Below are 26,920 nucleotides of genomic sequence, written 5' to 3'. Positions count from 1 at the left end.
ACAACAACATGATGCATTTTTATGAGTTTTTTTTTTACTTTTATTGGCTCTTATCATTTTATTGATATTTAAATGAAGAGAAAAAAAATTAAGAGAGAAAATTGTTCATTTGAATATGTCGTGCAAAAAGTTTTGAATAAAATGTACGTGTGCTTTTTTTCCCGTAAAATTCTCTTACTGACTACAATTTGTCGGTTCGATTCTTAAAACTGGTCTATTGGTATTGAGGTGTACAAGCTCTGCCTTTCGTTTTCTCTTGTCGTCACTCTGTTCACTTTTTTATGTTAAGTTTGTGTTGACTTTTTTAAATCCTATTTCTTGTTTCGTCAAAAAGTCAGCTCCACGCAATGATTGATGATACGAATGACATGAATGTCACTAGACATTTGCTTGGGGCAATTCCGATGGGCATTTTAGGTTTTTCTTTTGGAATTTTGTCGTCATTATTTTCTGAAGCGAATGATTAAGCGTTGATCGATAGATAACCCTCCCAAAGGATTTGGCTATTCATCATCATGCAACAGTCTATCCGCACATTGGCAGTCTAATCGATTTTTATTATAAATTATCAAGAAAACATAAAATGAATAAATAGATTTTTTCTCGTGTATATTCGATTGAAAAAATAAATGCATTATAAAGTAAATAGAATTGAAAAAACAAATAAATGTTGAAATAAAAAAAGAGCGCCGAAAAAAAAGATGAAAAAAAATCATTTCTCCTGCCTTTTTCTTTAAATCAATCAAAAAAAAAAGTTGACATAAAAATTTTGTTCACATAAATTGGTAGATGTAGTACGAAATATAAACGTTGATGCTACTAAACAATTGAAAATGATGACAACCTTCCTACTAATAATACTTGCAATATATATATAAATACTACACTAATAAAAAAAAATTATATTAGGAGAATAATAATCTACAGGCTTTTTACTCCGAATACGCAATGGATTGCAAAGCGCGATCAGATCGTTCGTCAGTCAACTATAGACGGGTCGAGAGTTTTTTCATCGGAAGAAAATTTTGGTAAATAAATGTTGAGCAATATATATCGATGCAAGGAAATAAATCCAGTGTTTTTAATGACATATTCATTGTAGAATATCCATAAATCTTTAAACGATAAAATGCCTTTGTTTCAAGTATTAACAAAAGACAGGACAAAAAAATCTGCCTAATTTTCGGAATGATAAGTCATTGACTCGCATAATCGCCGTCATTTTGCCGAGAGATGAGTAAAAAGCCGCTAGAGAGAAATTCAAAATGAAAATCCGAATGTTATGATAAATGGTTATCATGATGATGATGATGATGATAAGTTAAGTAAAGAGAATGCATTAAATCGTCGTTCAGATGATGACCAAAGGAAAAAAAATAAATAGTTTGAATGTGTGCGTGTTGGAACAATGTTCATTGAATCTGTCGATGGAACGTTCCTGTTTACTTTGTGACTGGAGTGCGCTTAAACATTTGTGTTCATCTTTTTTTTTGTGTATATGTGTTCGCGTTTGTAATTTTCTTTTTCTTCTGGGGGCTAATTACAAACGATTCGAGATCATATGAAAATCCATTACATTAGATTCTCTAGGTGTATGCAAATGTGTCTATTCCCTAACATGTGTTTTTTGCTGTTTTTTTCTCGCATTTCTAAATTGTTAAAATTTACTCGAGAGCGTGCTAACCAACATAAAATTTGACTAAACGGTATTTAAAATGCGTCTTTGCGTTGATAGATTCTTTCTCCTTGTTCATATCGTTTTAAATTACAATTAATTCTTCTTTTTTTTATTTTCTTCATTTCGGTCGTGCATTTTAAATACCGGCATCATATTCTCGTCGTTTAGCAGCAGCTGTCACGGTATTTTTACTAATATCATTCTTGTCGACTAACGCATAAATATAATTCTGGTCGATGATCTTTTCCAAACGATACGACTTTGACTGCAAGAACTTGGTGGTCATATCAATGAGTTTCGTTGTAAACTCACTGTCGTACGTTTGATAATCGGCCTCATGATATCCATTTAGATGGATAGTTATAAGCCGGATTTTCACTTTGTCAAATGGTATAGTGCGTAGAATCTGAAAAATAAACGAACATATTTTGTTAAGCAACGAGTAATAGTCTTTTTAGAGAATTTTAACACATCAACTTTGATGTGATAATTGGTATTTTGATTTTGATCCATTCAATATCAATTGTGATGTATTTTGATGACATTTCTTGAAGAATATTATAGGAATGAAATAACATCTCCTTGTGCTTCGAAATCAAACGAAAATTACCTCGATTTCCTGGCTTTGGCAACCCAAGCTGAGAACATCGATTTGTGTTTGATTCACGGCCAGCATTAGCGAGTATAAGGGGTAGCATTTGGCTCGTGGGAACCACGATTGATTACCGCTTACTAAGCTACTAATTTGCACCTCACTGCTATCGTTATCTTCCTCACGCAGAAGAATCTGTGTAACGGTTGGCAGAATTTCAATTAGCATAAGATTTTCAATTACGAAAAATGTTCCGTTCTCAAAAATGCTGTTCAGTTCAAAAGAAACCTATTTTCATTGTTTATGGCATGTCATTCAAAACTAATATTTCATTCAATTGAATTTACCTCTCGTGGATGATTGTTCGGTGAGACACAAGCTTGTATGACCTGAACTTTGGGTTGCATCAGAGTTTCTTTGCACAGTGAAAAGTATTTTCGAGCATCTGGCTCAACGATCAATCCGCCCCAGTTTAAATGTTCAGCCAACCATGGTCCGGTCAAAAATTCGCCATTATAATTGGTTAGCGACTGTACAAAATACCCGTTATCCTTCATGTCAACATGCTTGGCAATTTCCATTGCTAATTCGGGTACCAGCCCGTTACGTTTGCTGTAGCTAGGCACAGGCAATGGAGCCGTCTTGCGCTGTGATAATTGCCAACGAATGTATGCAACTAGCTCGGGGTTATCGCGTTGAATGTTCAACTCTTCATCACGTGTCATGTTCAGGCGGAATTTCTGCAGGCGAATTTCTAATTGAAACATAAAACGACCGAAAAATCAATCAGTTGGAAACAATATAAAATCTCAAAAAGAGAATTCTGTGAGTGAAATTTACCTGATGTATCCATGAAAATGATGAGAATACTTAGAACCGTGGCAAATGTAAGTAATCCACTGATAATTGGAATGAGTTTCCTTAGCTGTGATGTTGTCGCTTTGGCCGATTCAATCGGTTTCTTTGTTGGATAATTGACATTCGTTGGATATAAGCTCATGCAAATGGTTGGTATTGTGTTTGGCGATCCGTACACCGGATTCATTGCGCCAAATTGATTTTGCATTGGCTCTTTAGTTGCTGTATTCATAGTTACAGTCATCTTAGCCGATACACTACTACAGCTGATGCATCAAAACAAGTTTCAAAAATACCTGTTAAACCACAACCAAAAGAAGAAGAAAACAAAGAAAAAAAATCTTCCCATTAGTCATCAATAGAGACAAATTCCCTTCAACTACATCTTAACTCAGAAAAACACCAAATAAGAATACTAACGCAATGATTTTATTTTCTTTTGAAAATTAAACGATTGATTTTTATTTGAGAATTTGTCTTCCGTTTCTAACTGTTGACAAAACATGTATTTCAAAGCGGTCATTTTATTTTAATTCTTCATATTTGAAAGGACTATCTAAATAACAAATTAATTCATTTGGTTTTATGAGTGATATGACGATGCTACATAATCATTTGTTTTGTTTTTCTTCTATTTATTAAGTCGATTTTTGCGTTCCTGCCACGTATTGAACTTCTGTGATGCGGTCCGAAGCAATTGATTCAAGTGTTGTGTAATTGATAAACCGATGGGCGACGCTTCACGCATCACACTCTCTTCGAATGGTACTAATTTGACCATGGCGAATCGCTGAAGTGCTTCATGCATTCGACCGACTTTGGCTTCTAAGTCGGGTGTTGTCGGTGGGAAAGAGCGCCAAAAATGACGCAATAGCTCGCTCAATGCCAAGTACAAATTGCGAAGTTCCTTTTCAATACTGGGTGGTACCAATTGAGATAGCGATTGTTCCTGAAAACCGCGCATCAATGCACCACCTGGAGTCAATTCACCGAGGGCATTAACTGCTGCCTTTGGATTTATCAACAGTTTTTGTGGTGTTCGGCTGCCCCATACCTCGGTTGATTTGTGGATTTGTGCTTGAGTCACTTCCATATTGTTGAGATTTTCATTGCCGTCTGTAGTGAAGGCATCCGGAACCGGGCCGTGTAAATACCGTTCAATTTTTAATAAGCTCAATTCAGACGCTGAAGCTGCGTTGCTTGCAGTTCCATTAACTACCTCTGCTGATCCGTCCATTGCCAAATCGTCCAATCGAATTTTCTCCATGATTCGAGCTCGCTTCTTTTGTGGTTCAATATCGGCCGATGCGTCGACCATGTCTTGACTTTGCGATTCACTGGGCTGACTGTTACCATTCGTATTTTGTTCGTTTGTCTTTTGGCAAGTGTTCAGAACCATCGTTGAGTGTTGATTGAACCGTTTGACCATGTTTTGATGCACAATGTTGCCACTGTTGACACCGTTTTTATCACTAACTGCTCCGCCGAAACCCTCTTCCAATGAATTGTCTTTGAATTGTCTCAAATCGAGCAAAACATCGCCGGCACTTTTCGTAACAGCCTCCTGCAAAGCCTTGTCATCGATTTTGCCGCATTCGGTGAAAATATCTTTGGTACCGCCCATTATACGATCACGATGAAAATAATGTGATTGGAAAAATTTGGTCCAAAATTCCGATTCGCTCATTTTAGCCGGTACATATTCAATGTGCTTCTTCTTCACAGCCGGATATGTTTTGAAAATGCATTCAATGACATCGGCCGTCAAATTGTACTTAAGCCCATTGCAGCCGTCCGTTTGTGGTTTGATGTCGGCCAAAAAAGCCGCCGACACGCCGATATCTTGTTTCTCATTGTGCTGTTGTGTATACTGTTTGGCATGAGTGGACCAGAATTCATCGCTAGACAGCACCTGTGTGATGACCAAATCCTTGTACATTTGCAGTAAATGTGGATTTTCGGTGAGCACGCGATTCTTTTCTTCGAGCTCTTTGTCCACTTTACGCTTGAAATTCGGCAACAATCGCTGTAGTAAGTCTTTAACCTTGTCCCGGTCTTCGATTTGTGCCCGTGCACCGTTTGCATTGACAAAATGAAATGTGGTGTTGTTGCCATCGTTCATCACAAGTTGCAGTTGAACCTTTGGTTTCCCTTCTGGTGAGATTTTCTGCATTTTAATGTCTTGAAAGTGATGCGAAACGGTGACTTTATCACGATTTTCGGCCATCCATGCAATACGCTCATTCATCACATACAATGTCCCATCACCTTTTTTGTATCGCACGGCTCCCATTTGTAGCAGCACATCTTCACTTCTCGTGGCCATTTTTTTATGCACGATTTCTTTTGGTTTTGCAAATTCAACGACGTTGATATCGTGTCCAACAAATGAAAAAAAAAATCGCTTCTGTTACATATACAAAACGACAGACGGGTTAGAAACGAAAAAAAACTACGGAGCCGAACTTAAATCACATCTGTAGCAGTCGCCATATGCAATTTTATTGTGAGTTTGACACAAACATCGCTTCATACCGATATACAACAACGCAAATAATATTGAAAAAAACCATAGCACGACACAATGAGACATATACATAGATACGCAAAGCACATGTACACGAAGACGAATACAAACGAACACACCACCACAACACCAAATGACAGAGTTTACTTTTGTTGATGCCGCCACCGCCTGAGACTCTTTTGGTACTTTTACCATATATACACTCTCATTTATTTGTGTTCACCATTTTCTTTTTTTCTTTGCTCTTCTTCTTCTTCTTCTTCTTCTTCTTCTTCTTCTTCTTCTTCTTCTTCACCTTTTTTTTTGTTCCCGCACCAAATGTTTCTTGTGCATACACAATGGAATGAAACTATTACACACCAAATGGTCTCGATCGTAAAAGAAACTCACATGAATACACAAAAAATAGAACGGATTATGAATGATGTTATGAAACCCATCAGCAAACTAACAAGAGAGAAAAAATCGCACTGAAACACATAAACTCGGTGTTAATAGTAAACATATCTCATCGAAAAAATGCATTGGAAATGTGTAATATTTCGATATAAGAAAAACCCAAAAAAAAACATAAACACACACCAAAACCCAAGGTGAACGGACTACATGCAATTTCAATTGATTTATATCCGATTTTTAACTTGGAGCCATTTACCTTAAATTGTGAAATGTAATTTCAACTTTTCTCTATGCGTTGATTCGGATATAGGTTTTTAGTTTGTAATTCCCTCCAAATAAATTATCTAACTGGTAAAATAGATATACGCGTTTACAGCACTCCAACTTCTACCATTTCCGTTCGTACAAAATCACTACTATTTTCGAGAAAAAAAATTCTCCTTCGATTTTTGGAACACCAAATAGTTTTTATTTTTTATTTAGCGCTGAGTACTTTTGTTGGATTTGGAAAATAAACTGAAAATCATCTGCAGATTTTCGTGTAGAAAGTTGTAAGAAAAAACTGTTTAAAAAAAAATTGTAATATTGTTTGGGAAAAATACAAATAATTTTTTTTTGTGTATATGCGATGTGAAGGCACTTTAGTTCAAATAGAAATATTTTTGTTTTGTACGCTGCTGTGTGTGAGAGCTATACGAGCCCAATCGTTAGATTTATGGAAATCGTTTGTGTTGGTGTGCAATAGAAATGCTATGTGCTGCTCAACCACACGCAGCGATCAACAAAAAAAAAGACATCTGGTGTATGTGAGAAAAGCACGTAGTTCGTCTTGTCTGGATGCGTGTCAATGTAGTGGTTGTGATTCACTCACCTGCAATTGAACGACGGCGTTCCGATGCAGTGTATTTTTATCGTCGAAGAAATATTGACAAAAAATCGATAAATGAACTAACACCGGTCAAATAGACAAAATTTATTTTTAAATTATTTATTTGATGAATGAAAATAGCCACAAGAATTTGTGTTTGTCACTACAAAAATCGACTTTATGATTTGAAAGGTTGATGTGAACGCACCCGCAGACCGCCTTATACTAAATCAACGTTGGTTGTTTGTGCAACTTGCATGTGCCTCACACCGCATTTCGTGCTCTGAGCTCGTTTTTTGTTCTGTGTGTCCCTTAACACAGGAAATGCGGCTTAAGCATAATCGGCCGGATGTTTGATTTTTTTCAAAGAATGTACCGCTAATCACTTTTGTTCCCATAATTTCAATGAATATATAACAACATTTACACAGTACTTTACTGTCTGTCTTACTCATCGAATTTTGTTTTTATTGTAAATCAAAACATCGTTTATTGATTTATGCACTGGACTGTGTACATTATTTTTCTGTTGGAATTGCAAAACATTGCTTACATTTGTTGTTTTTTTTTACTTTTCAATTATATGTGATTGAATTACATTAAATGCTGTTGTTGTATAAATTAACTTGATTAATAAAACTGTAGCCGGAGAGTGAAAATGCGATAAAAAATTGGCGATGGTGCAAAAAATTGAAAGAAGCGATGTTGGTTCGCTTAGAAATTCTCTTCACCAATTATGAATTCGTCACGGAATCGTTGCAATTTCACGATTAGATCAGCAATTGAGAATTCACCATGCACTTTATTATCACGTGTACGAACGTTGACTGTGTTGGCAGTCTTTTCCTTTTCACCCACCACCAAAATGAAATTGTAGTGTCCCAGCTGAGCATTACGAATCTTCTTGTTCATTGTATCACCATCATCCGTATCCGCTTCGGCCATGTAACCAATTTCATACAGTTGCTGGGCAACGGATTTAGCGTAATCGTTCAACGATGGACCAACTGGCACAACCATAATTTGTGTTGGCGAAATCTAAAAATAAACAAATTACGTGAATTCATGAGATAAATGTCATTAATGAATTTCCAAAGATGTCATACCCAGAATGGGAAACGACCGGCAAAGTTTTCTGTGATGATTGCAATGAATCGTTCCACCGAACCCAAAATAGCACGATGAACAATGACCGGATGACGCTTTTCACCGTTGTCGTCAACGTAGCTCAAGTTGAATCGAAGCGGCAATTGGAAATCCAATTGGATTGTTGCACACTGAAACGAACGTTTCAATGCATCTTTTACGGTAATATCGATTTTTGGGCCATAGAAAGCACCATCTCCCGGATTCAAATTCCATGGCTGACCGAACTTATTCAACGATTCTTCCAGAGCCTTTTCGGCTGCATTCCAAACTTCTAAATCACCAAGATATTTCTCCGGCCGTGTTGATAGTTCGAGAGCGAAGGTGAAACCGAATTTCGAGTAAACAAACGATAAGAAATCTAAACAGGCGTCGATTTCTTCTTTGATCTGCTCATTTGTGCAGAAGATGTGAGCGTCATCTTGTTGGAAACGACGCACCTACAACAATTGAAATGTGCAATTAGTTCGGTTTCCCCAACAATGAGTCGTCAATAGTGACAATTTGTCTATATTTAAAAGTAAAACAAATAAAAATTTACGTACTCGAGTCAAACCGGTGAGTGCTCCAGACAATTCGTTACGATGGAGCACACCAAAATCGGCCAAACGGAGTGGCAGTTCACGCCATGAACGAGAACGATTGTCGAAAATGAGACAATGACCCGGACAATTCATTGGTTTCAATGCAAACGTTTCCTTTTCCACATCGAATGAGAACATATTTTCGGCATAATGTTGCCAATGACCCGACGTTTGCCACAATTTGGAGTTGTAGATATTTGGCGAAACGACCTCTTTGAAACCACGTTTACGGTATTCAGTTTTGATGAAATTGACCAACGTGTTGTAGATGTGTGCACCGCGCGGCAAAAAAAAGCATGAACCCGGCGATAATTCGTGGAAGAAGAACAGCTCTTGTTCTCGTCCAAGTTTACGATGATCACGCTTGGCAGCTTCTTCTTGGATCTTTTCCCATTCTTTCAATTGTTTTGGATCAGGAAATGAGATTCCATACACACGTTGCAAGCTTTCGGCATCGGATTTACCTTCCCAGTAGGTAGCCGAGCTCTGAAGTGTAAATAAGTGGAAATTTGATATTTTAATGAACGGTCTCTTGCTCGTGTTCAACTACGGAATTCTCCTTGTAATTGAATTTATTAGTCAAATAACAAGCCAAAATTCACCTTGGTAACCTTAACAGCCTTAACTTTTCCGGTGTGACGAACATGGGGGCCACGGCACAAATCAATCAATGGACCGCATCGATATACAGTGGTCTTGTCTGTATCGATTTTCTCGTTGATGATTCGCAACTTGAATTGATTGTAAGCGAACATTTCACGCAGTTCATCCTTTGTCATTTCCAATCGCTCGAATGGTTGTTTTTCCTTAACAATTTGCTTGATTTTGCTTTCCATTACAGGAAAATCGGTCTGGGATATCTATGCAAAAAAAATACGATTCATTATTTTCATCGAATTTTTAAAATTGACTCCAGAACACTTACACCTTCTCCTTCATGGTGCATATCGTAGTAGAATCCACTTTCGATTGGTGGACCATAGCACAAATGTCCGCAGTAAATATGTTCCATGGCTTCGCCTAAAACGTGCGCCGAACTGTGCCAAAATACTGCTTGTGCTTCGGGATTATCGAACTTAAGCAATTGCAATGTGCAATCACCTTCGAGTGGTCGATCCAAATCCCATAGAACATTATTCACTTTAGCAATGACAGTTGATTCGGCTAAACCAGAGCTAATCGTTTTGGCAATATCGTATGGGGTGCTTTGCCAAGACGTTCCCTCAACAATTTTCCCATCTGGCAGTGTGACATTGATTGGAACGCGTGCTTTCAACTCCAACTCTTCATCGTACTTCTTCTTCAGTTTGTCCCACAGAACCAAACGTGATTTGATGAATTCTGGCTCTGGTTTTGCCTCTCGTGGAGGAGCTGAACCACCAGTGTTCTTCTCCTTTTTTGGCTTGTTTGCCTGCAAACAATCAAATGACACATGAAAATTGCATGAAATTACAAAGTTTCTCTTCAAATTTATTTGAATTGATGCGAAACATGAAGTTATTATTTCGAATTGCAACTCTTTGTTTCATCATAATTCACTGACAACATTCACCATCAAAACTGAACCATAACCTCGCTTTTCATCAAACTAACATTTCACAGCATTTCTCGTAATTTTCTTTATTAAACCAATGCACAACCAATTTATTTGAATCATAGCTTCATTTAGACGATTTTTACCCACCTTTTTGTTGTCTTTTACATTTAAATTCTCCATTTGTTCAACCACGTTGTCACCCATGTCGAAAAAGTTGTGTTTGTCCAACAATCACTGATTTTCAAGTGAACGTAAAACGTCAAACGTATTGCATCATTCACGTACACATTTCTCACGAGCCTATTCATGTAGTGCCAAACAATTATAAGTATATTGCCGATTAAAAAAAAAGTACTTTGATTTGATTGTAGTTTTTTTCCCTGACATCTACACCGGCAAAACAGTGCATATTGGTCTCTTCTTTTAAATTTTCATGTGAGAATGTCCAAATGATAGACATTTTTAACATGTTCAGACTTTTTAATGAAGAACATTTAGGTCATTCAACCGGTATTCTGGGTTGAATTTTATAACGACATTCAATTCTTTGGATAAGACAGATATCCTATATCAGTAAAGATATCTTATATCGTGATGTAAGATCGAATAATATGATGAAAAAAATTGACATTAAAACGGAAGAAATGCATTTTTGAATGCAAATCAAAAAGAGAATGTAAGAAATGTGGCAACTTTTAAAATAGAAGGGAAAATGAATGAAATCGAAGATAATGTCTATTGAATGAGAGAAAAACGAATAGACATTCACTAAATCCCAATAAAACAACCGTTTTTTGATACATAGAACAATATTTATTTGAACCATTTTTATTGTGTTTTCTTTTTCTTTATTGTTTTTTTTTGTTGTTGCTGTTGTCTGTCGTCATACATAATATTTTAATTCAATAATTTATCATATAATAATAGATAATATAGTTTGTTCAATACATATTTAAATTATTTCTTTCTATTTGCTTGTTTTTCTCCTCCATCTCCTTCATTTTCAATTTTTTTTTTGTTTGCAATTAGGTGAATCTCATTTGTTTTTAATTCGTTACACAGAATGACATTAGCTGTACGTGGTTACAAATTGCAAAATGCATATATCTCTTAATATCGTCATCTTTCTAAATGATGTATTTTCTTGTTTTTCTTTGCCATTGCAAATATCAATCATTGCGTCATTTCTATATCATAATACAAAAAGGGTTTGTTGTTGTTGTCTTATATCGTGGGGTTCAATGTACTAGAATTTATGAAAATTCGAGCATCAATAAAACATTTTATGCTGCTAACAATCCATTCCAACTGTTGTCCTGGTTGCATTCACAATCACTAAAAATTACAAAGTGTCTCTCTCTCTCTCTGTGTGTGTAGATGTGTTCTTTTAAATTCATAACTTGCTTTTTTGATTGTTGAACAAATGTGTGTAGTCTCTAATGTTGTTGTGTATGAGCATTTCTTTCTCTCTGCATGTTGTTGTTGGATTAATTAGTGGTAAATTGAGTATTGTTTTAACAATTTCTATCATCTAGAATAGAGTTCACTTAATATTTGTTTGTTTTTTTTTTAAATTTATTTGCCATTTTCTTTAAACATCAACTAAACAGCAGTAGCTTGCGTTTGTTGGTAATTTTTTTTAAATATTGTGTTAAAAATTTACCGGGCGCTTTTAATTTATCGCCATCGGTGTTCAAATTTTGGTTTGCATCCAAAAACAATTGAATAGTTCGTCAAATGCATTTTGTAGCGTCTATTGCTTCAGAAATGATAAAGCCAGCTCTAAAATTCGTTTACAAATTTCGGTTGTCAGTACAAACTTTACACAATATTTCATTGAATATCAAATTTTTTTTTTCTTCTTTTTTTCGTCACTTTGATAAAACTAAAAACATCATAATAATAGACAAAATAAAAACAGAGACAGAACGTAAAGAAGAAAGAACGTAAAATGGAATTATTTCATTACAAGCGGAAGACCGATTTTGGATTTCGATTTCGATACCAAAATTGTGGCTGTTTTTGAAGTTGAAGCACTTTCGCCATCACAAGCTGCACTTATCATCAATCTTCGGCTATTGTTAGTACTATAGATATTTGTGCTGTTGCTATTGCTGCTGCTGTTGTTAGTACCGTCAAAGTTGTTGTTGCTATTGGGAAAATTGTGTTGCAATATGATTGAATCATCATCAAATTCCTGCTGTTGCTGTATGCCTCTTGGTTTCAAGTGTACTGCTGCTCTGTTGCCATGTCCATAATTAAATTTTTGCGGTTGTGGTCTCTGTTCACCCTCGTATAGGAAAATGACTTACTGTTTGCTATTGTTTGTTTGTTCAGATTTTTGTTCATTTTTTGTTTGTTTTGTTTTTGAGTTTCCAATGGTTTGATTTAGATTGTTTTTGTTTCGGAATTTCCCATTTTAGAACCGAATTGAGTTATGCCAATCCAAGTGGTGATAGAATGTACTCACTTCGTTATGGCAAAGCAGATCCAATTCTCAAGTGCTTTTGTGATCTTGAATGATTTTTTCCATTTCTTGTTGCACATTGCACATATCGACCAGGGTCTTGGAAAATTTATCATTTATATCTATTAGCCGCTTAAACTGTAAAATACGAAACGAAATCCGAATATTAATCATGAGTTCTTGTTTTTGCAAAATGCAAATGCAAACAAATCGACGCTAATGATAAGAAATGACCTTGTCAAATGGCATTGAATATATGAGCTGATTACTTACACTTTGTTCATTGCTTTTATCTTTCACATTTGATTTAGATGCCTTTAACTGAAGCTCTTGGATTTCCTTTTCCAATGTGATGATTCGACTTTTGAGCTTAATATTTTCGATTCGCATGTCTTCGTTGATTTCGTTGGCATTGCCACCACTGCCGCCGCCCGCCGACGACGGTTTCATAGCATCCATTTCACGTTTTAGGCGCAAATTTTCCTCTTTGTACGTGTGCAACTGTCGCTTCCATTCGTCAACATTGGCGGTCGACTCTTGTAAAGCGCTTGTTAATCGATTATTGTTGCTTTTCAGCGTGGTCAATTCAATTTCCCATTTCTTTGCATTGGCACAACTGCAAAACAATGGATTAAATCATTCCTTATCTATGTAATAAACAATATGATTTATATACCTTTGAGCGAGCGCTAATTTAAGCCGTTCGTTTTCGTATTTCAGCTGTTGTTCACTGTGTGGAGCTGATTCCGTCGATGAATTGTTCAGCGACGATGAATTCTGTTTCAACATTTCGATGTTCGGAGCATTTGTCGTAATTTTGGTGTGCATTGGACTATCTGGATTAGTATTCTGCAAAATGAAATAACAAACCGAAAAGTCAGCGTTATTGAATCGACTTTGAAGACAATTTCTGGCGTTTGTTTACCTTAATCTGAATATTGGCTGTTGCTACCGCAATATGTTCTACACTATTCCCTTCGTCAGTCTGGTGTGCTTGCTGTTGTTGTTGCTGCTGCTGCTGTTGTTGTTGCTGTTGTTGCTGTTGTTGCTGCTGCTGTTGCAAACCACCTGTTCGACCGGAGACTGGTGAGGTGTTGGCCGAAGTAACAGGTGTTGCAGCCGAACTACCATTTGTTGTGCCACCTTTTTGGATGGCATTCTTTGTAGCCTCTTTAACCTCTTGAAATTTCTCCACGAATTTCGTGAGTTCGGCCTCGGATGAGAAGCCCAAACCATATACTGTATTGGCACGTACATCACTCCATTGACCAAATTTCTGTGACGTCTGAGTAAATGACATATTTGGCGTTATTGTGGAATTTATGACCGCTTTGGAGCCCTCCACGCTGATGATACGGTACAAATTCCGTGACGAATCGTAGAAAAAGCTCACCGCTACGGCCTTTGTACTTGCTGTGATCCATGTTCGTTTCGTCTTCGGATCGATGTGAAAAACATGAGCGTGACATGTGAAAATTGGCTGTTCACTAATTATCCAAGAGAAGATGAAGGGAAAATAACCGGAAAATGTATGTTAAAAACTAATCGAAACACAAATATTCCATAAAATGAATGCACATTCCAATTGACACAAATATAAAAATTGGAATCCGCACAAAAATCAAAACGGCGTTGCAAATGCATTTTGTTGTTGTTGTTGTGCGCGCTCAATGCAACGCCAGCCTCAAGTGCTAGTGATATAATGACACTTTAATTTCACTTGTTCATGACTTTTCATGGCCAAACATGAACAAAGCTGTTCCACTTTCTCGCTACGAATCGGCTCGCAATGCAATTTTCAATTTGCTCCCGATGCCGATGCCTATTCATTTTCACTTGATTTGCATTACATCAAAATGCACTTTAATCGCAAAGTGAAGAGAGACTGAAAAACAACAACAACTCATCCGAAGAATTTAATTGCTATGTATATCTTTCACTCTATCCCACTCTATTCTATCTCAATATCTATCTCAAGAACAATGATTGTTCAATGATGCACTCTAAGCTATTTGACCTTTTATTCACAATCGATAAAACCATCTTTTAACGTTGCACCACACGTTTTTTTTTTATATTGTTTTCTCTGCGAAAATTCCGCAATGAACTGAATCTTTCGAAATTGTTTTTGTTTTGTATTATTTTTTTATTCGCATTTTTTTTTTTCGTTGTTGTTTGTTTGTTTTCGCATCTTCGGTTGCATTGCGTACAACTGGACTGGAAATATCATGGTCTAATTAAGCCTACGCCTTTCGTAAATAGTACTCGTTTTCTCTCCATAAAACTCCATTCCGTATTTCATTTAAAATTCACAAAAATTTCAAAACGAAAAAACAATGCCAAATGTGTCAACAATAAATTTGCAAATCGTTCGAATCAAAACAGACACATTTCGGGTGGAGCCAATCGGTATGCAGAGACGGAGAAAAAAAAATTGTCCTTTTCACATCACACACATTTCAGCCGAACGGTTTTGATTTTGTGCGAAAAATTTATCACAGAAAATTGTTTAGATGCCAGCAATAAAATATGGTATAAATTACCCCATAGCATCACGGTCGTGGCTCATAATCTTGGTAGCGAATTCTTGCACACAATGCCCGTCGATTTTTGCACTTTATGGTCGGGGGAAACTTTTTTTAGCGTGTTCCGTCTTACACTTTTGTCAAATCAATGCACCAAAAACTGTATTTTCACTTAAAAATGGCGAACATCAATAACAATAATAAATAGTCCAAAGGCTGCTGCTGCTGCTTCTGCTACTTCTTCTTTGTAAATTTGTATTGTACACATGCACACTCGAATGACCGTCAAATAGGCATAGCACCACTGTCAGAACACACACACATACGCGATGTTATACACATCTTCGTACCGATTTATTTACACTGACTCTCTAGCACACATATACATACACACACGTCGATGCCCATGTCTATCATGCTTAGTGGAATTGCATGGGGCAACTTCATGACATTTCTGTTGGTCGTTCGTTTTGACAGTTCAACCAAGCGCACAACAGCTATCAAATTACTGTTGTTGGTTTGCTACTGCTGCTGCGATTTGAACAGCCGCAGTATATTGAAACACTTCACGTCAATCAGTCTGAACGACACTTTTTTTTTGTTCATTTGTTATCTGCATCTTCTTTTTGCAAAATAAAAATAAAAATCGCATCAAATGTAATCTCCACAAGATATATACAAGTGAAGTCTGTGTGTTTTGGGTGGTTTTTCAATTAAATCATTTTTTTTTTGACAACGACAACAGCGATATAAATATGAGAAAAATGTTGCGTATGCGCCGCAAATTCGCATTGATTTTGTGTGCATTTTGCTTTTCTGTATTTATTTTCATCTATTTTCTACTGAACCATTCAATTTCTAGTGTTAAGACCGTAAGTCAATTGAAATGAATATTTAACTCTGTTTTCTTTTTTACAAAATATATCATAAGAAATTGTGTTTGGAATTTGAATAGGAATCGTCAAAAGACCACCAAAATGTAGTGAAACAAACAGTACGCCCAGTGGAAGTGGACAATCAGCGCGTAGAAATAGGTGGTGTGCCGGTGAATAGACCAAAACATAGAAATGAAATCGAAGGCAGAGTGCCGGAGAAAATGGCTATCGAAGCACCATTTCATAGCGATAATCAAAATGCACAGTGTAGCTTTCGTACCGATATTGATCCAAAGCCGGATATTCAAATGTTAGATGTATACGAAACCATTCCGTTTGAGAATGTCGACGGTGGACCATGGAAACAGGGCTGGAGACTCAATTATGATACACACGAATGGAATAGCCATCATAAATTGAAAGTTTTCGTCATTCCGCATTCGCACAACGATCCGGGGTGGTTGAAGACATTCGAGGAATACTATGATCAACTGACTAAATCAATTTTAACGAATATGCTTCATCAGCTTATGGAAAATCCCGATATGACCTTCATTTGGGCGGAAATTTCATACTTTTCAAAGTGGTACGAGGACTTGTCATCGGATGAAAAGAAAGATGTGAAAACGTACGTAGTAAAACCAACATTAATAAAAGAGTCTTCCATAAAAAAATGTTCATGGTTCTTTGCATCAACAGATTATTAAAGAGACGTCAATTGGAATTTGTTACCGGCGGTTGGGTTATGCCTGACGAAGCCAATTCACATTGGTTGAGCATTTTGCAACAATTGACAGAAGGTCAAAGTTGGTTGAAAACCAATTTAAATTTCACTCCAAAATCGTCGTGGTCAATTGATCCATTCGGACAAAGTGCCGTCATGCCACTCATTCTGAAGGGGTCCGACTTCGAAAATATGCTCATCCAGCGAACACATTACGAAGTGAAAAAATATTTGGCCCAACACAAGCAACTCGAATTTCGATGGCGTCAACTGTGGGGTAAGTTAAATGTTTCATTTTATCTTTTGCGAAATTATTTCCAATTTTTTGTGGAAAAATTCAGTGCATTTCGATTTGCTTTTGAGCGTTGTGAAATTTTGATAACCATACAGGTTATCGGACGTATATATTTTAACCCTTTAATGCATTAATTTTTCCCAGGGCTGGGAGTACTAGTACTTGGTTGATTTTTGGCCATAGATAATTAAAAAAATATTCATAATCCTGGATTCCTCATGTTAAGTCAGAAAATGCGATTGACATAAATCAGAGAACAATCAAATACATTGTTTAAAAGTGTCAAAAATTTGTCTAATTTGGAGTTCGAATAATTTATTTTGTCAAATTTATGTTTTTGCACACATTTTTGTTTATAACTTTACAATCACACTACATAGACAAATATTGCCATAGACAAAAATAAAGAGAGAACATTGACAAATAAAAATTCTTTTCGAAACAATGTGATCCGATGTACGGTTTACGTTCTACAGGCGTTCAAATGGTGCCCGTCTAGGGGCGGTTGTATGCATTAGAGGGTTAATTCCTTATCTTATATTATCATTTCATCAGAAAACAATTGATTATTTTTTCTGGGAAACACGCAACGTTGTAAATATCCGTTGTTGATGAACGTTGGCATGTGCTCTCTTTTAGCTTTCCGTCTAACTGTATGAGGTGTATCGTTTTTTTCTTCTAATTGTTGTGTTCATCAATCGTTTTTGATATATCAATGGGTTTGAGTTAACTATTGATTACGATTAATTCTTTACGGTAATTCCACGTCAACTGTTTCAATATTTGTTTTGCCCATATATTATGGCTTGTGTTCGAAGCGACAAGTTCAATGTGAAAAAACTTGAATGAAGCGCGATATGAAGAGAAAACGAGAATAGCCACAATGATGACAATGCAGATTTCAAAGCTAATTTCGAACAAGTGGTAATGACACCTGGTATTGATGACAAGCCTTTTTTACACACCCTAGTGAGAATCTAGTGAACCGTTAAGTATGAGCTCCATCGCCCGTAACCAATTGTTTATTACTTTTAATCGTATGTATCCATATCGTTCCAAATTAATTCGACCACTTTGCATCATATTCAATCAGACCACGGCGAACTTATTGAATTCAATCAACCATATTTATTTAAAATTAACTGGTTGTCTAGCCGATCAGAATATTTGCACACGGGAAGGCAGACAAAGAAATATGCAAATATTCTTTATTCAGAAGCCAAACAAAAGCGCACAATTTTTGGAACACTTGTGCTACACCTTTCATACGTACATTTTTTCATTATTTCCACTTGAATGCTCTGTAAATTTCGTATAATACAATGGCATGTGCTATCTCACATCGCCTAGAATGGTTTGCATGTTGAATATGTCAGAGACTGAAATAAGAAATTTTCAGAAGATCCGAAAACGCCATAAATTGTGTTCAGAAGATCCGAAATTCCGATTGCAATTTAAAAAACAAAACGGAACTCTGAATTATAGATTCGTTTTTTTTGTATTTGGAAGATTCAATTTGTTGTACGGAAAAAAAAGAAATGTTTGATATTTCCCATTGATTTTTATCATTCATCCACAATTTTATTGCCGATCTTGGGAATTATTTTTTCAATATGAATGCCTACTCAGCACATTAGTGCATGCTAGTGCCATGATTTCTTCACGATCGGTGTTTTAGGATATTCAATCATCCAACTTCGATTTTCGACGAACTTCAGAATGCAGGTGTTTACAAAAAATTCGAAAAAATGAACAGTTTTTGCGATAACGAATTTAATATTTGCCATATCTTGACCAACAATTTTAGTGTTTGTACGTGGCGACTGAAGCGAGGCGAATATTTCGATATGATGTGTAATGAAATTCAATTTAACCTAATTTATTGTAATATTTTCTATCAAAGAGTATTTTGTATGCGTTCTTTGGGCATACATTTTGTTTCATTTGAAATTTCTGAGGATCCGTAATTTAAAACTAGAGCAGCATTTTTCCGTTCAGAAGATCCGAAACTGTATCTGTAAATTATACATTTTATTTTTGCACTTGGAAAGAACATCTAAACTAAGTTTACTGCGAAAAACATCTTTTACGCTAACAGCGATTCGTTCACGAACGAGTCAGTGTGAGAGTTGGTGAAAGCGAGACAACGTTTGACAGCAAACAATTTGGTTGTGTCAGATTAAATGTTTTTTCGCAAAATTGACTCAGATAAATGCATATAAGAATAAACACAATTAAATTTCTTATCAATCTCCATTTTTTTTAAATAAAGATTCATCCGGTGAAACTGATCTATTTGCCCATATGATGCCATTTTATTCGTATGATATACCGCACTCTTGTGGTCCTGATCCAAAAGTTTGTTGTCAGTTCGATTTTAAACGTTTGCCTGGCTACGGTTTGACATGCCCTTGGCGAATTCCTCCTCGACCAATCGATGACTCGAATGTTCAGAAACGAGCCGATCTGATTGTGGACCAATGGAAGAAAAAGGCAACGCTCTACAAAACCAGAACAGTTCTGTTCCCATTGGGAGATGATTTCCGATACAACCAGAACACTGAATGGGAAGCTCAGAGGAAGAACTACGAGAAGCTTTTCGAGCATATCAATAACGAACCATCGTTGTATGTTGAGGCTAAATTTGGTACGTTGTCGGAGTATTTCGATGCCGTTCGCGCCGAGAAAAGACCAAATGAATTCCCATCTTTAACCGGTGACTTCTTTACGTACGCCGATCGAGATAATCACTATTGGAGCGGCTACTTTACTTCAAGACCTTATCACAAGCGGCTCGATCGCATTTTGTTGAACTACTTAAGGTAATTCAAGGAGCTTTTTGAAATAAACTCCATTTCTCAAAATTAATAATTAACGCTTCGAACTAAACAATCACTTCAAACTTTGATTTTTACGCCAATTAGATCGGCAGAGATGTTGCATGCCTGGAGTGATTGGAATGACGGTGGCCATTTGGAAGAACTATTGCAAGGTGCTCGACGAGCTCTGTCACTGTTTCAGCATCACGATGGAATCACTGGCACAGGCCGAGATCATGTTAGGAAATAGGAAATTGTTATAAATTATTATTGTTAAAAAAATGTATTTATTTAATTTACATACACAGGTTGTTAAGGATTACGCAAGACAAATGATGGACGCACTGAAAGCGTGCAAATTTGTTATTCAACAAGCAGCCTATCGCCATTTAACCAAGCCAAGCGTAAGTTGGCATTTTACTTTGCTCCAATCATCCGGAAAATAATTCATTTAAATGTGCTTTCCCACAGATCTACCAACCTGATTACGAGTTCACCTATTTCAATATCGATGACTCACGCACAACCGGCATTAATGACAACCGACCAACAATTATTTTGGGCGAAAGTTTGCCCATCAAATATGTTGTCGTCCACAACTCATTGCCTCGGTACAGACAAGAAGTCGTGGAATTTCACGTGTCGAAACCATTTGTGATGGTTGAAGATTTAGACGGAAATGCCATTGAATCTCAGGTGATCCCTGTTTGGTCTTGGCATAAGGGAGCATACGGCACACTGGCACCGCAAGTATCGACGACGAAATATCGATTGCTATTCAAAGCAAAAGTTCCTTCACTTGGCCTTTCTGTCTACATCATCCGTTCTACTAATTCCGCTTCGCAGAGTCTGTAAGTATTTCAACTTACACTCAGCACAGCTTAGGCATTATATTGCTTTGATTTTCTTATAAATTAAAACCAAATTGTAAACCATTTTCATTTCATTTCAGCGGCACAACATTCTCCAAGATTCAAATTTTCACCCAGTTTCCCTTCTCGGTGAATCTGCCAGAATACCCGAATCAAGCGGAATTCTCGGAACCACGCGACATAACTCTCCGTGTTGGCAACGAAGGACTGTCGGCTGCATTCAATGCCAAAGGACTCCTCAAATCAATGTCAACTAGTGCCAATGAGAATTTCCCTATTCATTTGGAGTTTTTGAAGTACGGAGCACTTCGTGGCGCTGAAAGAAGTGGTGCCTACTTATTCCTACCCGATGGAATTGCCGTTCCAATAAAAGCACCCGGTGCAACGACGGTTTTAGTTACGACAGGCAATTTGGAATCTAGCGTTGCCACCGGCTTACCTTTCATAATACACAAAAACATTTTTCGAAGCGGCGAAAAAGCGTTAGAGATTCGAAATCTGGTTGATATTGGAGATTCATCGAATACTGAAATCATCATGAGAATGTCGACGGGAATAGAAAGTAAAGATGTGTTTTACTCAGATTTGAATGGATTCGAGTTTATCAAGCGTAAGCGATTTACAAAAATTCCGATTCAGGCCAACTATTATCCGATCCCATCGGGAATATATATTGAAGACGAATCGACTAGATTGACTTTGCTTACGGCACAACCACTTGGAGGATCATCGCTGGCTTCGGGAGAGGTATGTTCTGATTGAGAAGATGATCTTTTTGAATGTTTTGCCGATATTAAAAGGATTCGAAGTTTGAATATGCTAACTACTTCAATAGCAACAAATAAATATAAAATGGTTGTCATTTTCAGATTGAAATCATGCAAGACAGACGTTTGGATCAAGATGACAATCGTGGTCTTGGCCAAGGTGTTCAAGACAATGTGCCAGTTTTGAACATTTTCAAATTGGGACTCGAGAATGTCAGTCCCTGTGTGAAGCGTTCGGATAAGTATCGCGGTGGTTATTTAACGACGACAATGCACACAGAGATGAATCGTTTATTGCATCCAATGGAAAAATTGGTTTGGCATGAGAATGATTGGATCGGTGTTCAGCCACAGTCTGGTGAAGATCGTTGGCCACTTGAGACTGGAACTGAAATCGCCGTTTTAAGGAATTTGAAAAATGTTGCAACAAATGCAAACAAAGCATCTACCATGGGCTTGGTCATCAATCGTGTGCATTTGGAACAATGCGAAGGCGAAGACACAAGCACAGCAACGGTATGTTTTCTATTGAAATTTGATGGACTCTTGAAACATTATGCAAAAGATCATATCACATAAAACATTCATTAAACTTACGTTCTTCTCATTCCAATAGATTAACCTCCATCGAACATTGGGTATCAATCCAAATGTGGATATATTCAACGCCTCATTAACCCTACTACAGAAGAAATCGCAAATCAAAACGTCTTCAGTAAACGTTTGCCCGATGGAGATCAAAGCATTCATCATAAACAGATGATGGAATTGATGAAAATGATCCAAATAAACAGCTCTCATCAAATGACTACAACTAGCAAACAAATAGAATGTGAAACATTTTTAACAACCTCTTTTAATCTGAAGTTTTCGTTTTCTGTGTATTTTACTTTCAATCAGGCTGATTTGGTGTCATACCCACTGAAAAAAAAAGATCCTCTTCTCAAGAGATGAGCACTTATTGACTGAATTGTGATAATTAGCCCTTTATTTCCTCACCTTGTACATAGATTTGTGTCTGCACCGCTATTTATTTGTCAAAAACAGGAACATGATCCACTTATATTTAGTTGAGATAAATATTATATTCAATTCATTGTTTCGTGTAGCGACAATTAGACCAGGTCAAACCAAAATTAGTTTATTTGTAAAAAAATTCCTTTGAGTGAAACATTTGTGTTAAATTATAAGCAATATAACAATTAAAATGAGAAAAAAAACGCTGTGTCATTTCGATTACTTTATTTTCATTATTAATATTCGAATATGACAAAATACTGAACGCTAAATTGGAAAGAGGTTTGAATAACAATATTGACGGTATAAAACTTCATCTTGAATTATTGTTTAAAGTCATTGATTGATTCGTTCAAAAAGAGTTTCTATCGATAAAAAAAAAGTTGGAAACGTCGACCGTTTAGTATTTGTTGGTGTTGTGAGTGAAAAAATGGGCAAATAATTGAAGTTGATATTATTCCAAAAATTTTCAGTTCGCCAAGTGTGACATAAGGGATACCTTCAATAGTCCAGTTTTTTCATTCACTGCCAATGTATTCAAATCGTCCATGATGCAATTTATCTCCAAGCACAATGGCACTCTATCGTATTTCTTCAACATATTGAAGCATTGCGCACGTAGCGGTTCGAATGATTGAGAATCAAAATTGTCAGTGGCACATTTGATGTCTGCACGCAAATTATGGAAATATCGATCTGAAATGATTGCGTCGTTTGATTTCAAGCTTGATGATTCCAAGTGCGATGACTGACAACGTTGACACTTGCCTGGGGAAAAGCCACAGAAGGAAAAAAAAATTAAAATTAATTAACAGTTATGACATTAGGTTGTCATAAGAGTAATGAAAATGTAATTAATTTGGTGAATAAATAAGTGATTTGCCACTTGACACTTACACAAGAACTTGAATTTGTTCTGTAGGATTTGTTGGCGTTTTGATTTTGCCTTCAACAGAATACTCGTGTCGTATGCCACACACACCTGTTCATTCTTCCGAATTGTTCGCACAACGACACATACGTTGTAACCACTTTGGGAGAAAATGTATGCATTTGGGGCGCACGATGAATTGAAATACGATGCAAGGATGCTCATGCGATATTCGTAGTCTATTTCGGATTGACCACCAAGCGCGCCGACACCGGTTGGGTATCGAAAGTGTTGACTCGAATATTTTATCACGATTAAATGATGAGCGATCAAGTGTTTGAGAAAACGTGTATGTGCATCAGAGCGGAAAAATGCAGTCACATCCCGTTGACCCATCAGTAAGCGATAAATAAAGTTGATCTTGTTCGGAAGATTGTCATCGGTGTGGTGCTCCGGGTTTGGATGCAACTTGAAGAATGCTCGATAGTTTGATTGCGAATCGCCTAGCAGTGATTCGGGTGCTTCAACTACATCGTTTTGAATCATTTCCTCGACAGCTGCGATCAGTTCATCAATGTCAGCAAATGCGTTCATAGCCAGCAAAATGGAGCGAACAGCAACCATTCGTATTCCAACTATTCCCAGAGTTCCGAAATAGGTGGGATTTATATCACATTCAATAGTATGAAAGCTATTCTCTTCGCATTTTGGACAGAGTAGCGTGAACGAACATCTTTGGCATGGTTTGAAGTTTTCATTAGTTGCAAAGCAAATGTTGCATCGTGTATACCTTTTGATAGTGTCGGCAAAGTAATTTTGATCAACCATTACGATTTTGCCAACATCGATGTCCTCGTTGGCGACGACGTGTCGACCATATTTGTCGTTGTTTTCGATTCTCAACACGTTGGCTGAACATGGGAATTTTTCACTGGGCTTAAAATCCAACTTTGGTTCAAATGCAGCACCTTGATTTTCCTCTGTTTTCATCACGCTCAAACACTTGGCTTTTCGCTCGTCCAATTTGGCCATTTTATCGCGTGGATAGCTGTTTTGCTTGGCGAGCTCGATGTCGATGAGACATTTGCTGTACATTTTTAAGTGGAAAAAACATGCCGACCGATTTGCATAGGCCAATCCCATCGGCTCGGAAGCTTCTTCGGCATGGCATAGCGATCTATTGTACCATTCCATTGCTTGCAGCCATCTGTTTGCACCGAAACATTCGTTTCCAAATTGTCGAGCATCCTCTGCTTTTTCCGCATTTTTTCGAAACGGGCCGTGTTTAGCATTAGCGATACAAGAATTCAATTCATAGTGATCAAAAATTTTCTGGGTCGAATTCGGATCATTCGATGGTGATTCACGCAAGTCGATGTACATCGCATCGTTCTGAACAGTTTCCTTTCTCCACAACATGCTGTCGATAGAAACGCTTCTAACACACCTAATATTTGTGATATGATGCGATCTAGAAATTAATTTGGCAAATTATTTACGAATGAGCACGCAGCACAACAAACAATGCTGAATTTGGGCGCCAAACAAATTGGGAAATACCAATGAAACAGCGTCACTTCACATACACACAATATATGCAAATGGGAGATGTGTGAAGCCAACACGCGACACATACAGTGTAAAGCTATTACAGTGTGTGAGAACGAATAATTCAAATGAAATTCGTGTGGAAAGGAAGTCAATTGGCAACATTGAAATATTGATATTACGTACGAATACGGAATGGCAACTATCAATGGTGCATTACTGGAAATGAATATGACACATATGCTTTAACGTTGATCAACAAATTCTAATGCGATTATTAGATTTAAATCAGGATCATTCATTTCATTCGTATTGTAAATGGATTTTCTTAATTCATCATTTTCAAACTGGGAGTTATCGTCAGTTATTTGCTCAATTCGAACAAAACACTCGCCAACACGCGCTTATGGAAGTTTCGTATTTGACAAATTCTTCTTCATGGACAAAGTGTATTTTTCTGAATTGATTCCACAAAACAGCAGATCATCTACCAAAGTATCCATGTGTTTGCAACAGTCAAGTTTGTTTCCTAACTCTCCACATAATGCCGGCACAAAGAAAATATCGTCTGCATTCGAAGTTATCGACTCGCTTCAGTTCGTTACATAAAATGGCTTAATTCAAAGTTTCAAGGTGGATAGAGTTTAACAAATACATAGTTCTGCTCACTAGCATATTCCCCATGCATCTAATACGGGGTTATTCTCAATTGAATATAATTTGTATACGTTTCCCACGATCATTCTATCCTATGCATAGAACAATCGATTATCGCTCATTAGTGGCCTTCGGAAATTAGAAGTAGTTTGTCGCGCGAGCAATGCATCAGTACCTCTGAAATTGAAAGCTCTTTTTAATGTATTTGTTGTTGTTTCTTCTAATTTCTGAATGTCCTAATTTCCGAGGGCCCACTCTCCACTTGAAGAAATATACTGAGTTCGGTTGTAAGATTATAATCAATAATTATTGATTCATGTACTACGATGATGAATCGCGCTGTTGATATAAAAAGAAAAGTTCAAATAACCGATTGCAAACCACCTACATTTCCCAACAATTAATAATGAATCACATGCAGTTGGACGGATGAGGTTGTAGGTTATGCGAATTTGACAACGATTATTTTTGAATTGTCATTCGATTTAAAAGTTTTCTTCGACTTTATTTGTATGTAGGGGATATTTGAAGTCAATCGAGAGAAAAAAAATTTATTTGTTTTGATATTCATGAGTTTGAACTTGCCTGACAGTTTTAACATTTCTGCCACACATTATTGGTATTATCGGTATTCTTGGAAATCGACGTAGCTGGCATTGTGTATAAAAATGCAAATGGTTTCGAATTTGTGTTCAGTTTTTATTGAAGTGCATTCGTCAACAGCCGCATTACTTTCAATTGCATTATTCAGAGAAATTTTTGTTAAAATTATTACATTTTCTATACATATACATACATAAATCCCTAGTTTATTTCATTAACAAAATTGCAAGAAATTAAAAAAAATCTTGATTTATTTCGTTGCAAGGAAATTAAAGTAATATCATGAAAAAAAAATCTTTCAATCAGCAGTTCAACACAAAATTCTCTCGGAGCTCTGAACATAAATCGGGGATGCATATTCGTTATTATGAAGAGGTGTTCGTGGTTGGGGTTTAACTCGCTTAGATCAATTGTACTGAATGTGTATTAAAATGTACATCAAAATTACGTTTTTAGTTACGGAATATTTCCTTCATTTAACATCGGGTTTGGAAATCCAGTGAAACATCGTAAAAAGTCCACTTATGCAAAAACGTGGCCAAAAATCCCTATCGAATACATTTCGTAAGTTGTAAACTAATTGGAAAATTTAACTATTCGACATGAAATGGTAAACGTTGTCGAATTAAATTCGCGTGTCGTTCGGTACAGATAAATTTTAGTGTTGACGTCAATAGAATAGGTTTCCCTT

The 26,920-nt window shown here is 36.7% G+C and overlaps 6 protein-coding genes across 9 annotated transcripts; 1 reads left to right on the top strand and 5 right to left on the bottom strand.

Annotated features, from left to right (window-relative positions):
* Positions 1-16: 16 nt before the first annotated feature.
* LOC129569647 (protein Star) lies at positions 17-7,202 on the bottom strand. 2 transcript variants are annotated; one of them, XM_055448725.1, is made up of 5 exons: positions 6,926-7,202; positions 3,111-3,424; positions 2,618-3,024; positions 2,289-2,465; positions 17-2,084 (listed from the first exon to the last, which is right to left on the bottom strand). In XM_055448725.1, exons 2-5 carry the CDS (start codon positions 3,370-3,372, stop codon positions 1,815-1,817), a joined length of 1,116 nt encoding a protein of 371 aa, XP_055304700.1. In that variant the 5' UTR covers positions 3,373-3,424; positions 6,926-7,202; the 3' UTR covers positions 17-1,814. The 2 variants fall into 2 exon arrangements, with proteins under 2 accessions (XP_055304700.1, XP_055304701.1); XM_055448726.1 differs by lacking the exon at positions 6,926-7,202 and adding an exon at positions 6,311-6,862.
* LOC129569646 (general transcription factor IIH subunit 1) lies at positions 3,556-5,900 on the bottom strand. The gene has a single exon (XM_055448724.1). It carries the CDS (start codon positions 5,452-5,454, stop codon positions 3,760-3,762), a length of 1,695 nt encoding a protein of 564 aa, XP_055304699.1. The 5' UTR covers positions 5,455-5,900; the 3' UTR covers positions 3,556-3,759.
* A 142-nt stretch (positions 7,203-7,344) lies between the features above and the next one.
* LOC129569645 (threonine--tRNA ligase 1, cytoplasmic) lies at positions 7,345-10,485 on the bottom strand. The gene is made up of 6 exons (XM_055448722.1): positions 10,337-10,485; positions 9,578-10,063; positions 9,255-9,512; positions 8,614-9,138; positions 8,029-8,508; positions 7,345-7,960 (listed from the first exon to the last, which is right to left on the bottom strand). The coding sequence occupies exons 1-6, from the start codon at positions 10,391-10,393 to the stop codon at positions 7,637-7,639; spliced, it is 2,130 nt and encodes a 709-aa protein (XP_055304697.1). The 5' UTR covers positions 10,394-10,485; the 3' UTR covers positions 7,345-7,636.
* A 1,257-nt stretch (positions 10,486-11,742) lies between these two features.
* LOC129569626 (homer protein homolog 1) lies at positions 11,743-15,572 on the bottom strand. 2 transcript variants are annotated; one of them, XM_055448666.1, is made up of 6 exons: positions 15,200-15,572; positions 13,582-14,143; positions 13,333-13,505; positions 12,930-13,272; positions 12,660-12,794; positions 11,743-12,479 (listed from the first exon to the last, which is right to left on the bottom strand). In XM_055448666.1, the coding sequence occupies exons 1-5, from the start codon at positions 15,223-15,225 to the stop codon at positions 12,687-12,689; spliced, it is 1,212 nt and encodes a 403-aa protein (XP_055304641.1). In that variant the 5' UTR covers positions 15,226-15,572; the 3' UTR covers positions 11,743-12,479; positions 12,660-12,686. The 2 variants fall into 2 exon arrangements, with proteins under 2 accessions (XP_055304641.1, XP_055304642.1); XM_055448667.1 differs by having other exon boundaries at positions 11,743-12,470; positions 15,200-15,438.
* A 59-nt stretch (positions 15,573-15,631) lies between these two features.
* On the top strand, positions 15,632-23,451 carry LOC129569623 (alpha-mannosidase 2). 2 transcript variants are annotated; one of them, XR_008688057.1, is made up of 11 exons: positions 15,694-16,053; positions 16,137-16,684; positions 16,756-17,057; positions 19,348-19,897; positions 20,000-20,132; positions 20,203-20,298; positions 20,366-20,745; positions 20,847-21,513; positions 21,636-22,049; positions 22,150-22,350; positions 22,434-22,861. XR_008688057.1 is itself a non-coding variant. In XM_055448664.1 (10 exons), exons 1-10 carry the CDS (start codon positions 15,937-15,939, stop codon positions 22,294-22,296), a joined length of 3,354 nt encoding a protein of 1,117 aa, XP_055304639.1. In that variant the 5' UTR covers positions 15,632-15,936; the 3' UTR covers positions 22,297-23,451. The 2 variants fall into 2 exon arrangements, 1 of the variants encoding a protein (XP_055304639.1); XM_055448664.1 differs by having other exon boundaries at positions 15,632-16,053; positions 22,150-23,451.
* Positions 23,020-24,622, bottom strand: LOC129569625 (SET and MYND domain-containing protein 4-like). The gene is made up of 2 exons (XM_055448665.1): positions 23,448-24,622; positions 23,020-23,318 (listed from the first exon to the last, which is right to left on the bottom strand). The coding sequence occupies exons 1-2, from the start codon at positions 24,613-24,615 to the stop codon at positions 23,020-23,022; spliced, it is 1,467 nt and encodes a 488-aa protein (XP_055304640.1). The 5' UTR covers positions 24,616-24,622.
* Between the last annotated feature and the right edge of the window lie 2,298 nt (positions 24,623-26,920).

The sequence above is a fragment of the Sitodiplosis mosellana genome, unplaced genomic scaffold (assembly GCF_009176505.1).
Source record: "Sitodiplosis mosellana isolate CC-2019 unplaced genomic scaffold, AAFC_SMos_1.0 Smas_scaffold_38, whole genome shotgun sequence".
Classification (NCBI taxonomy): domain Eukaryota; kingdom Metazoa; phylum Arthropoda; class Insecta; order Diptera; family Cecidomyiidae; genus Sitodiplosis; species Sitodiplosis mosellana.
The sequence above is the reverse complement of the archived record's forward strand: the minus strand, read 5'-3'. Positions and strand labels throughout refer to the sequence as shown.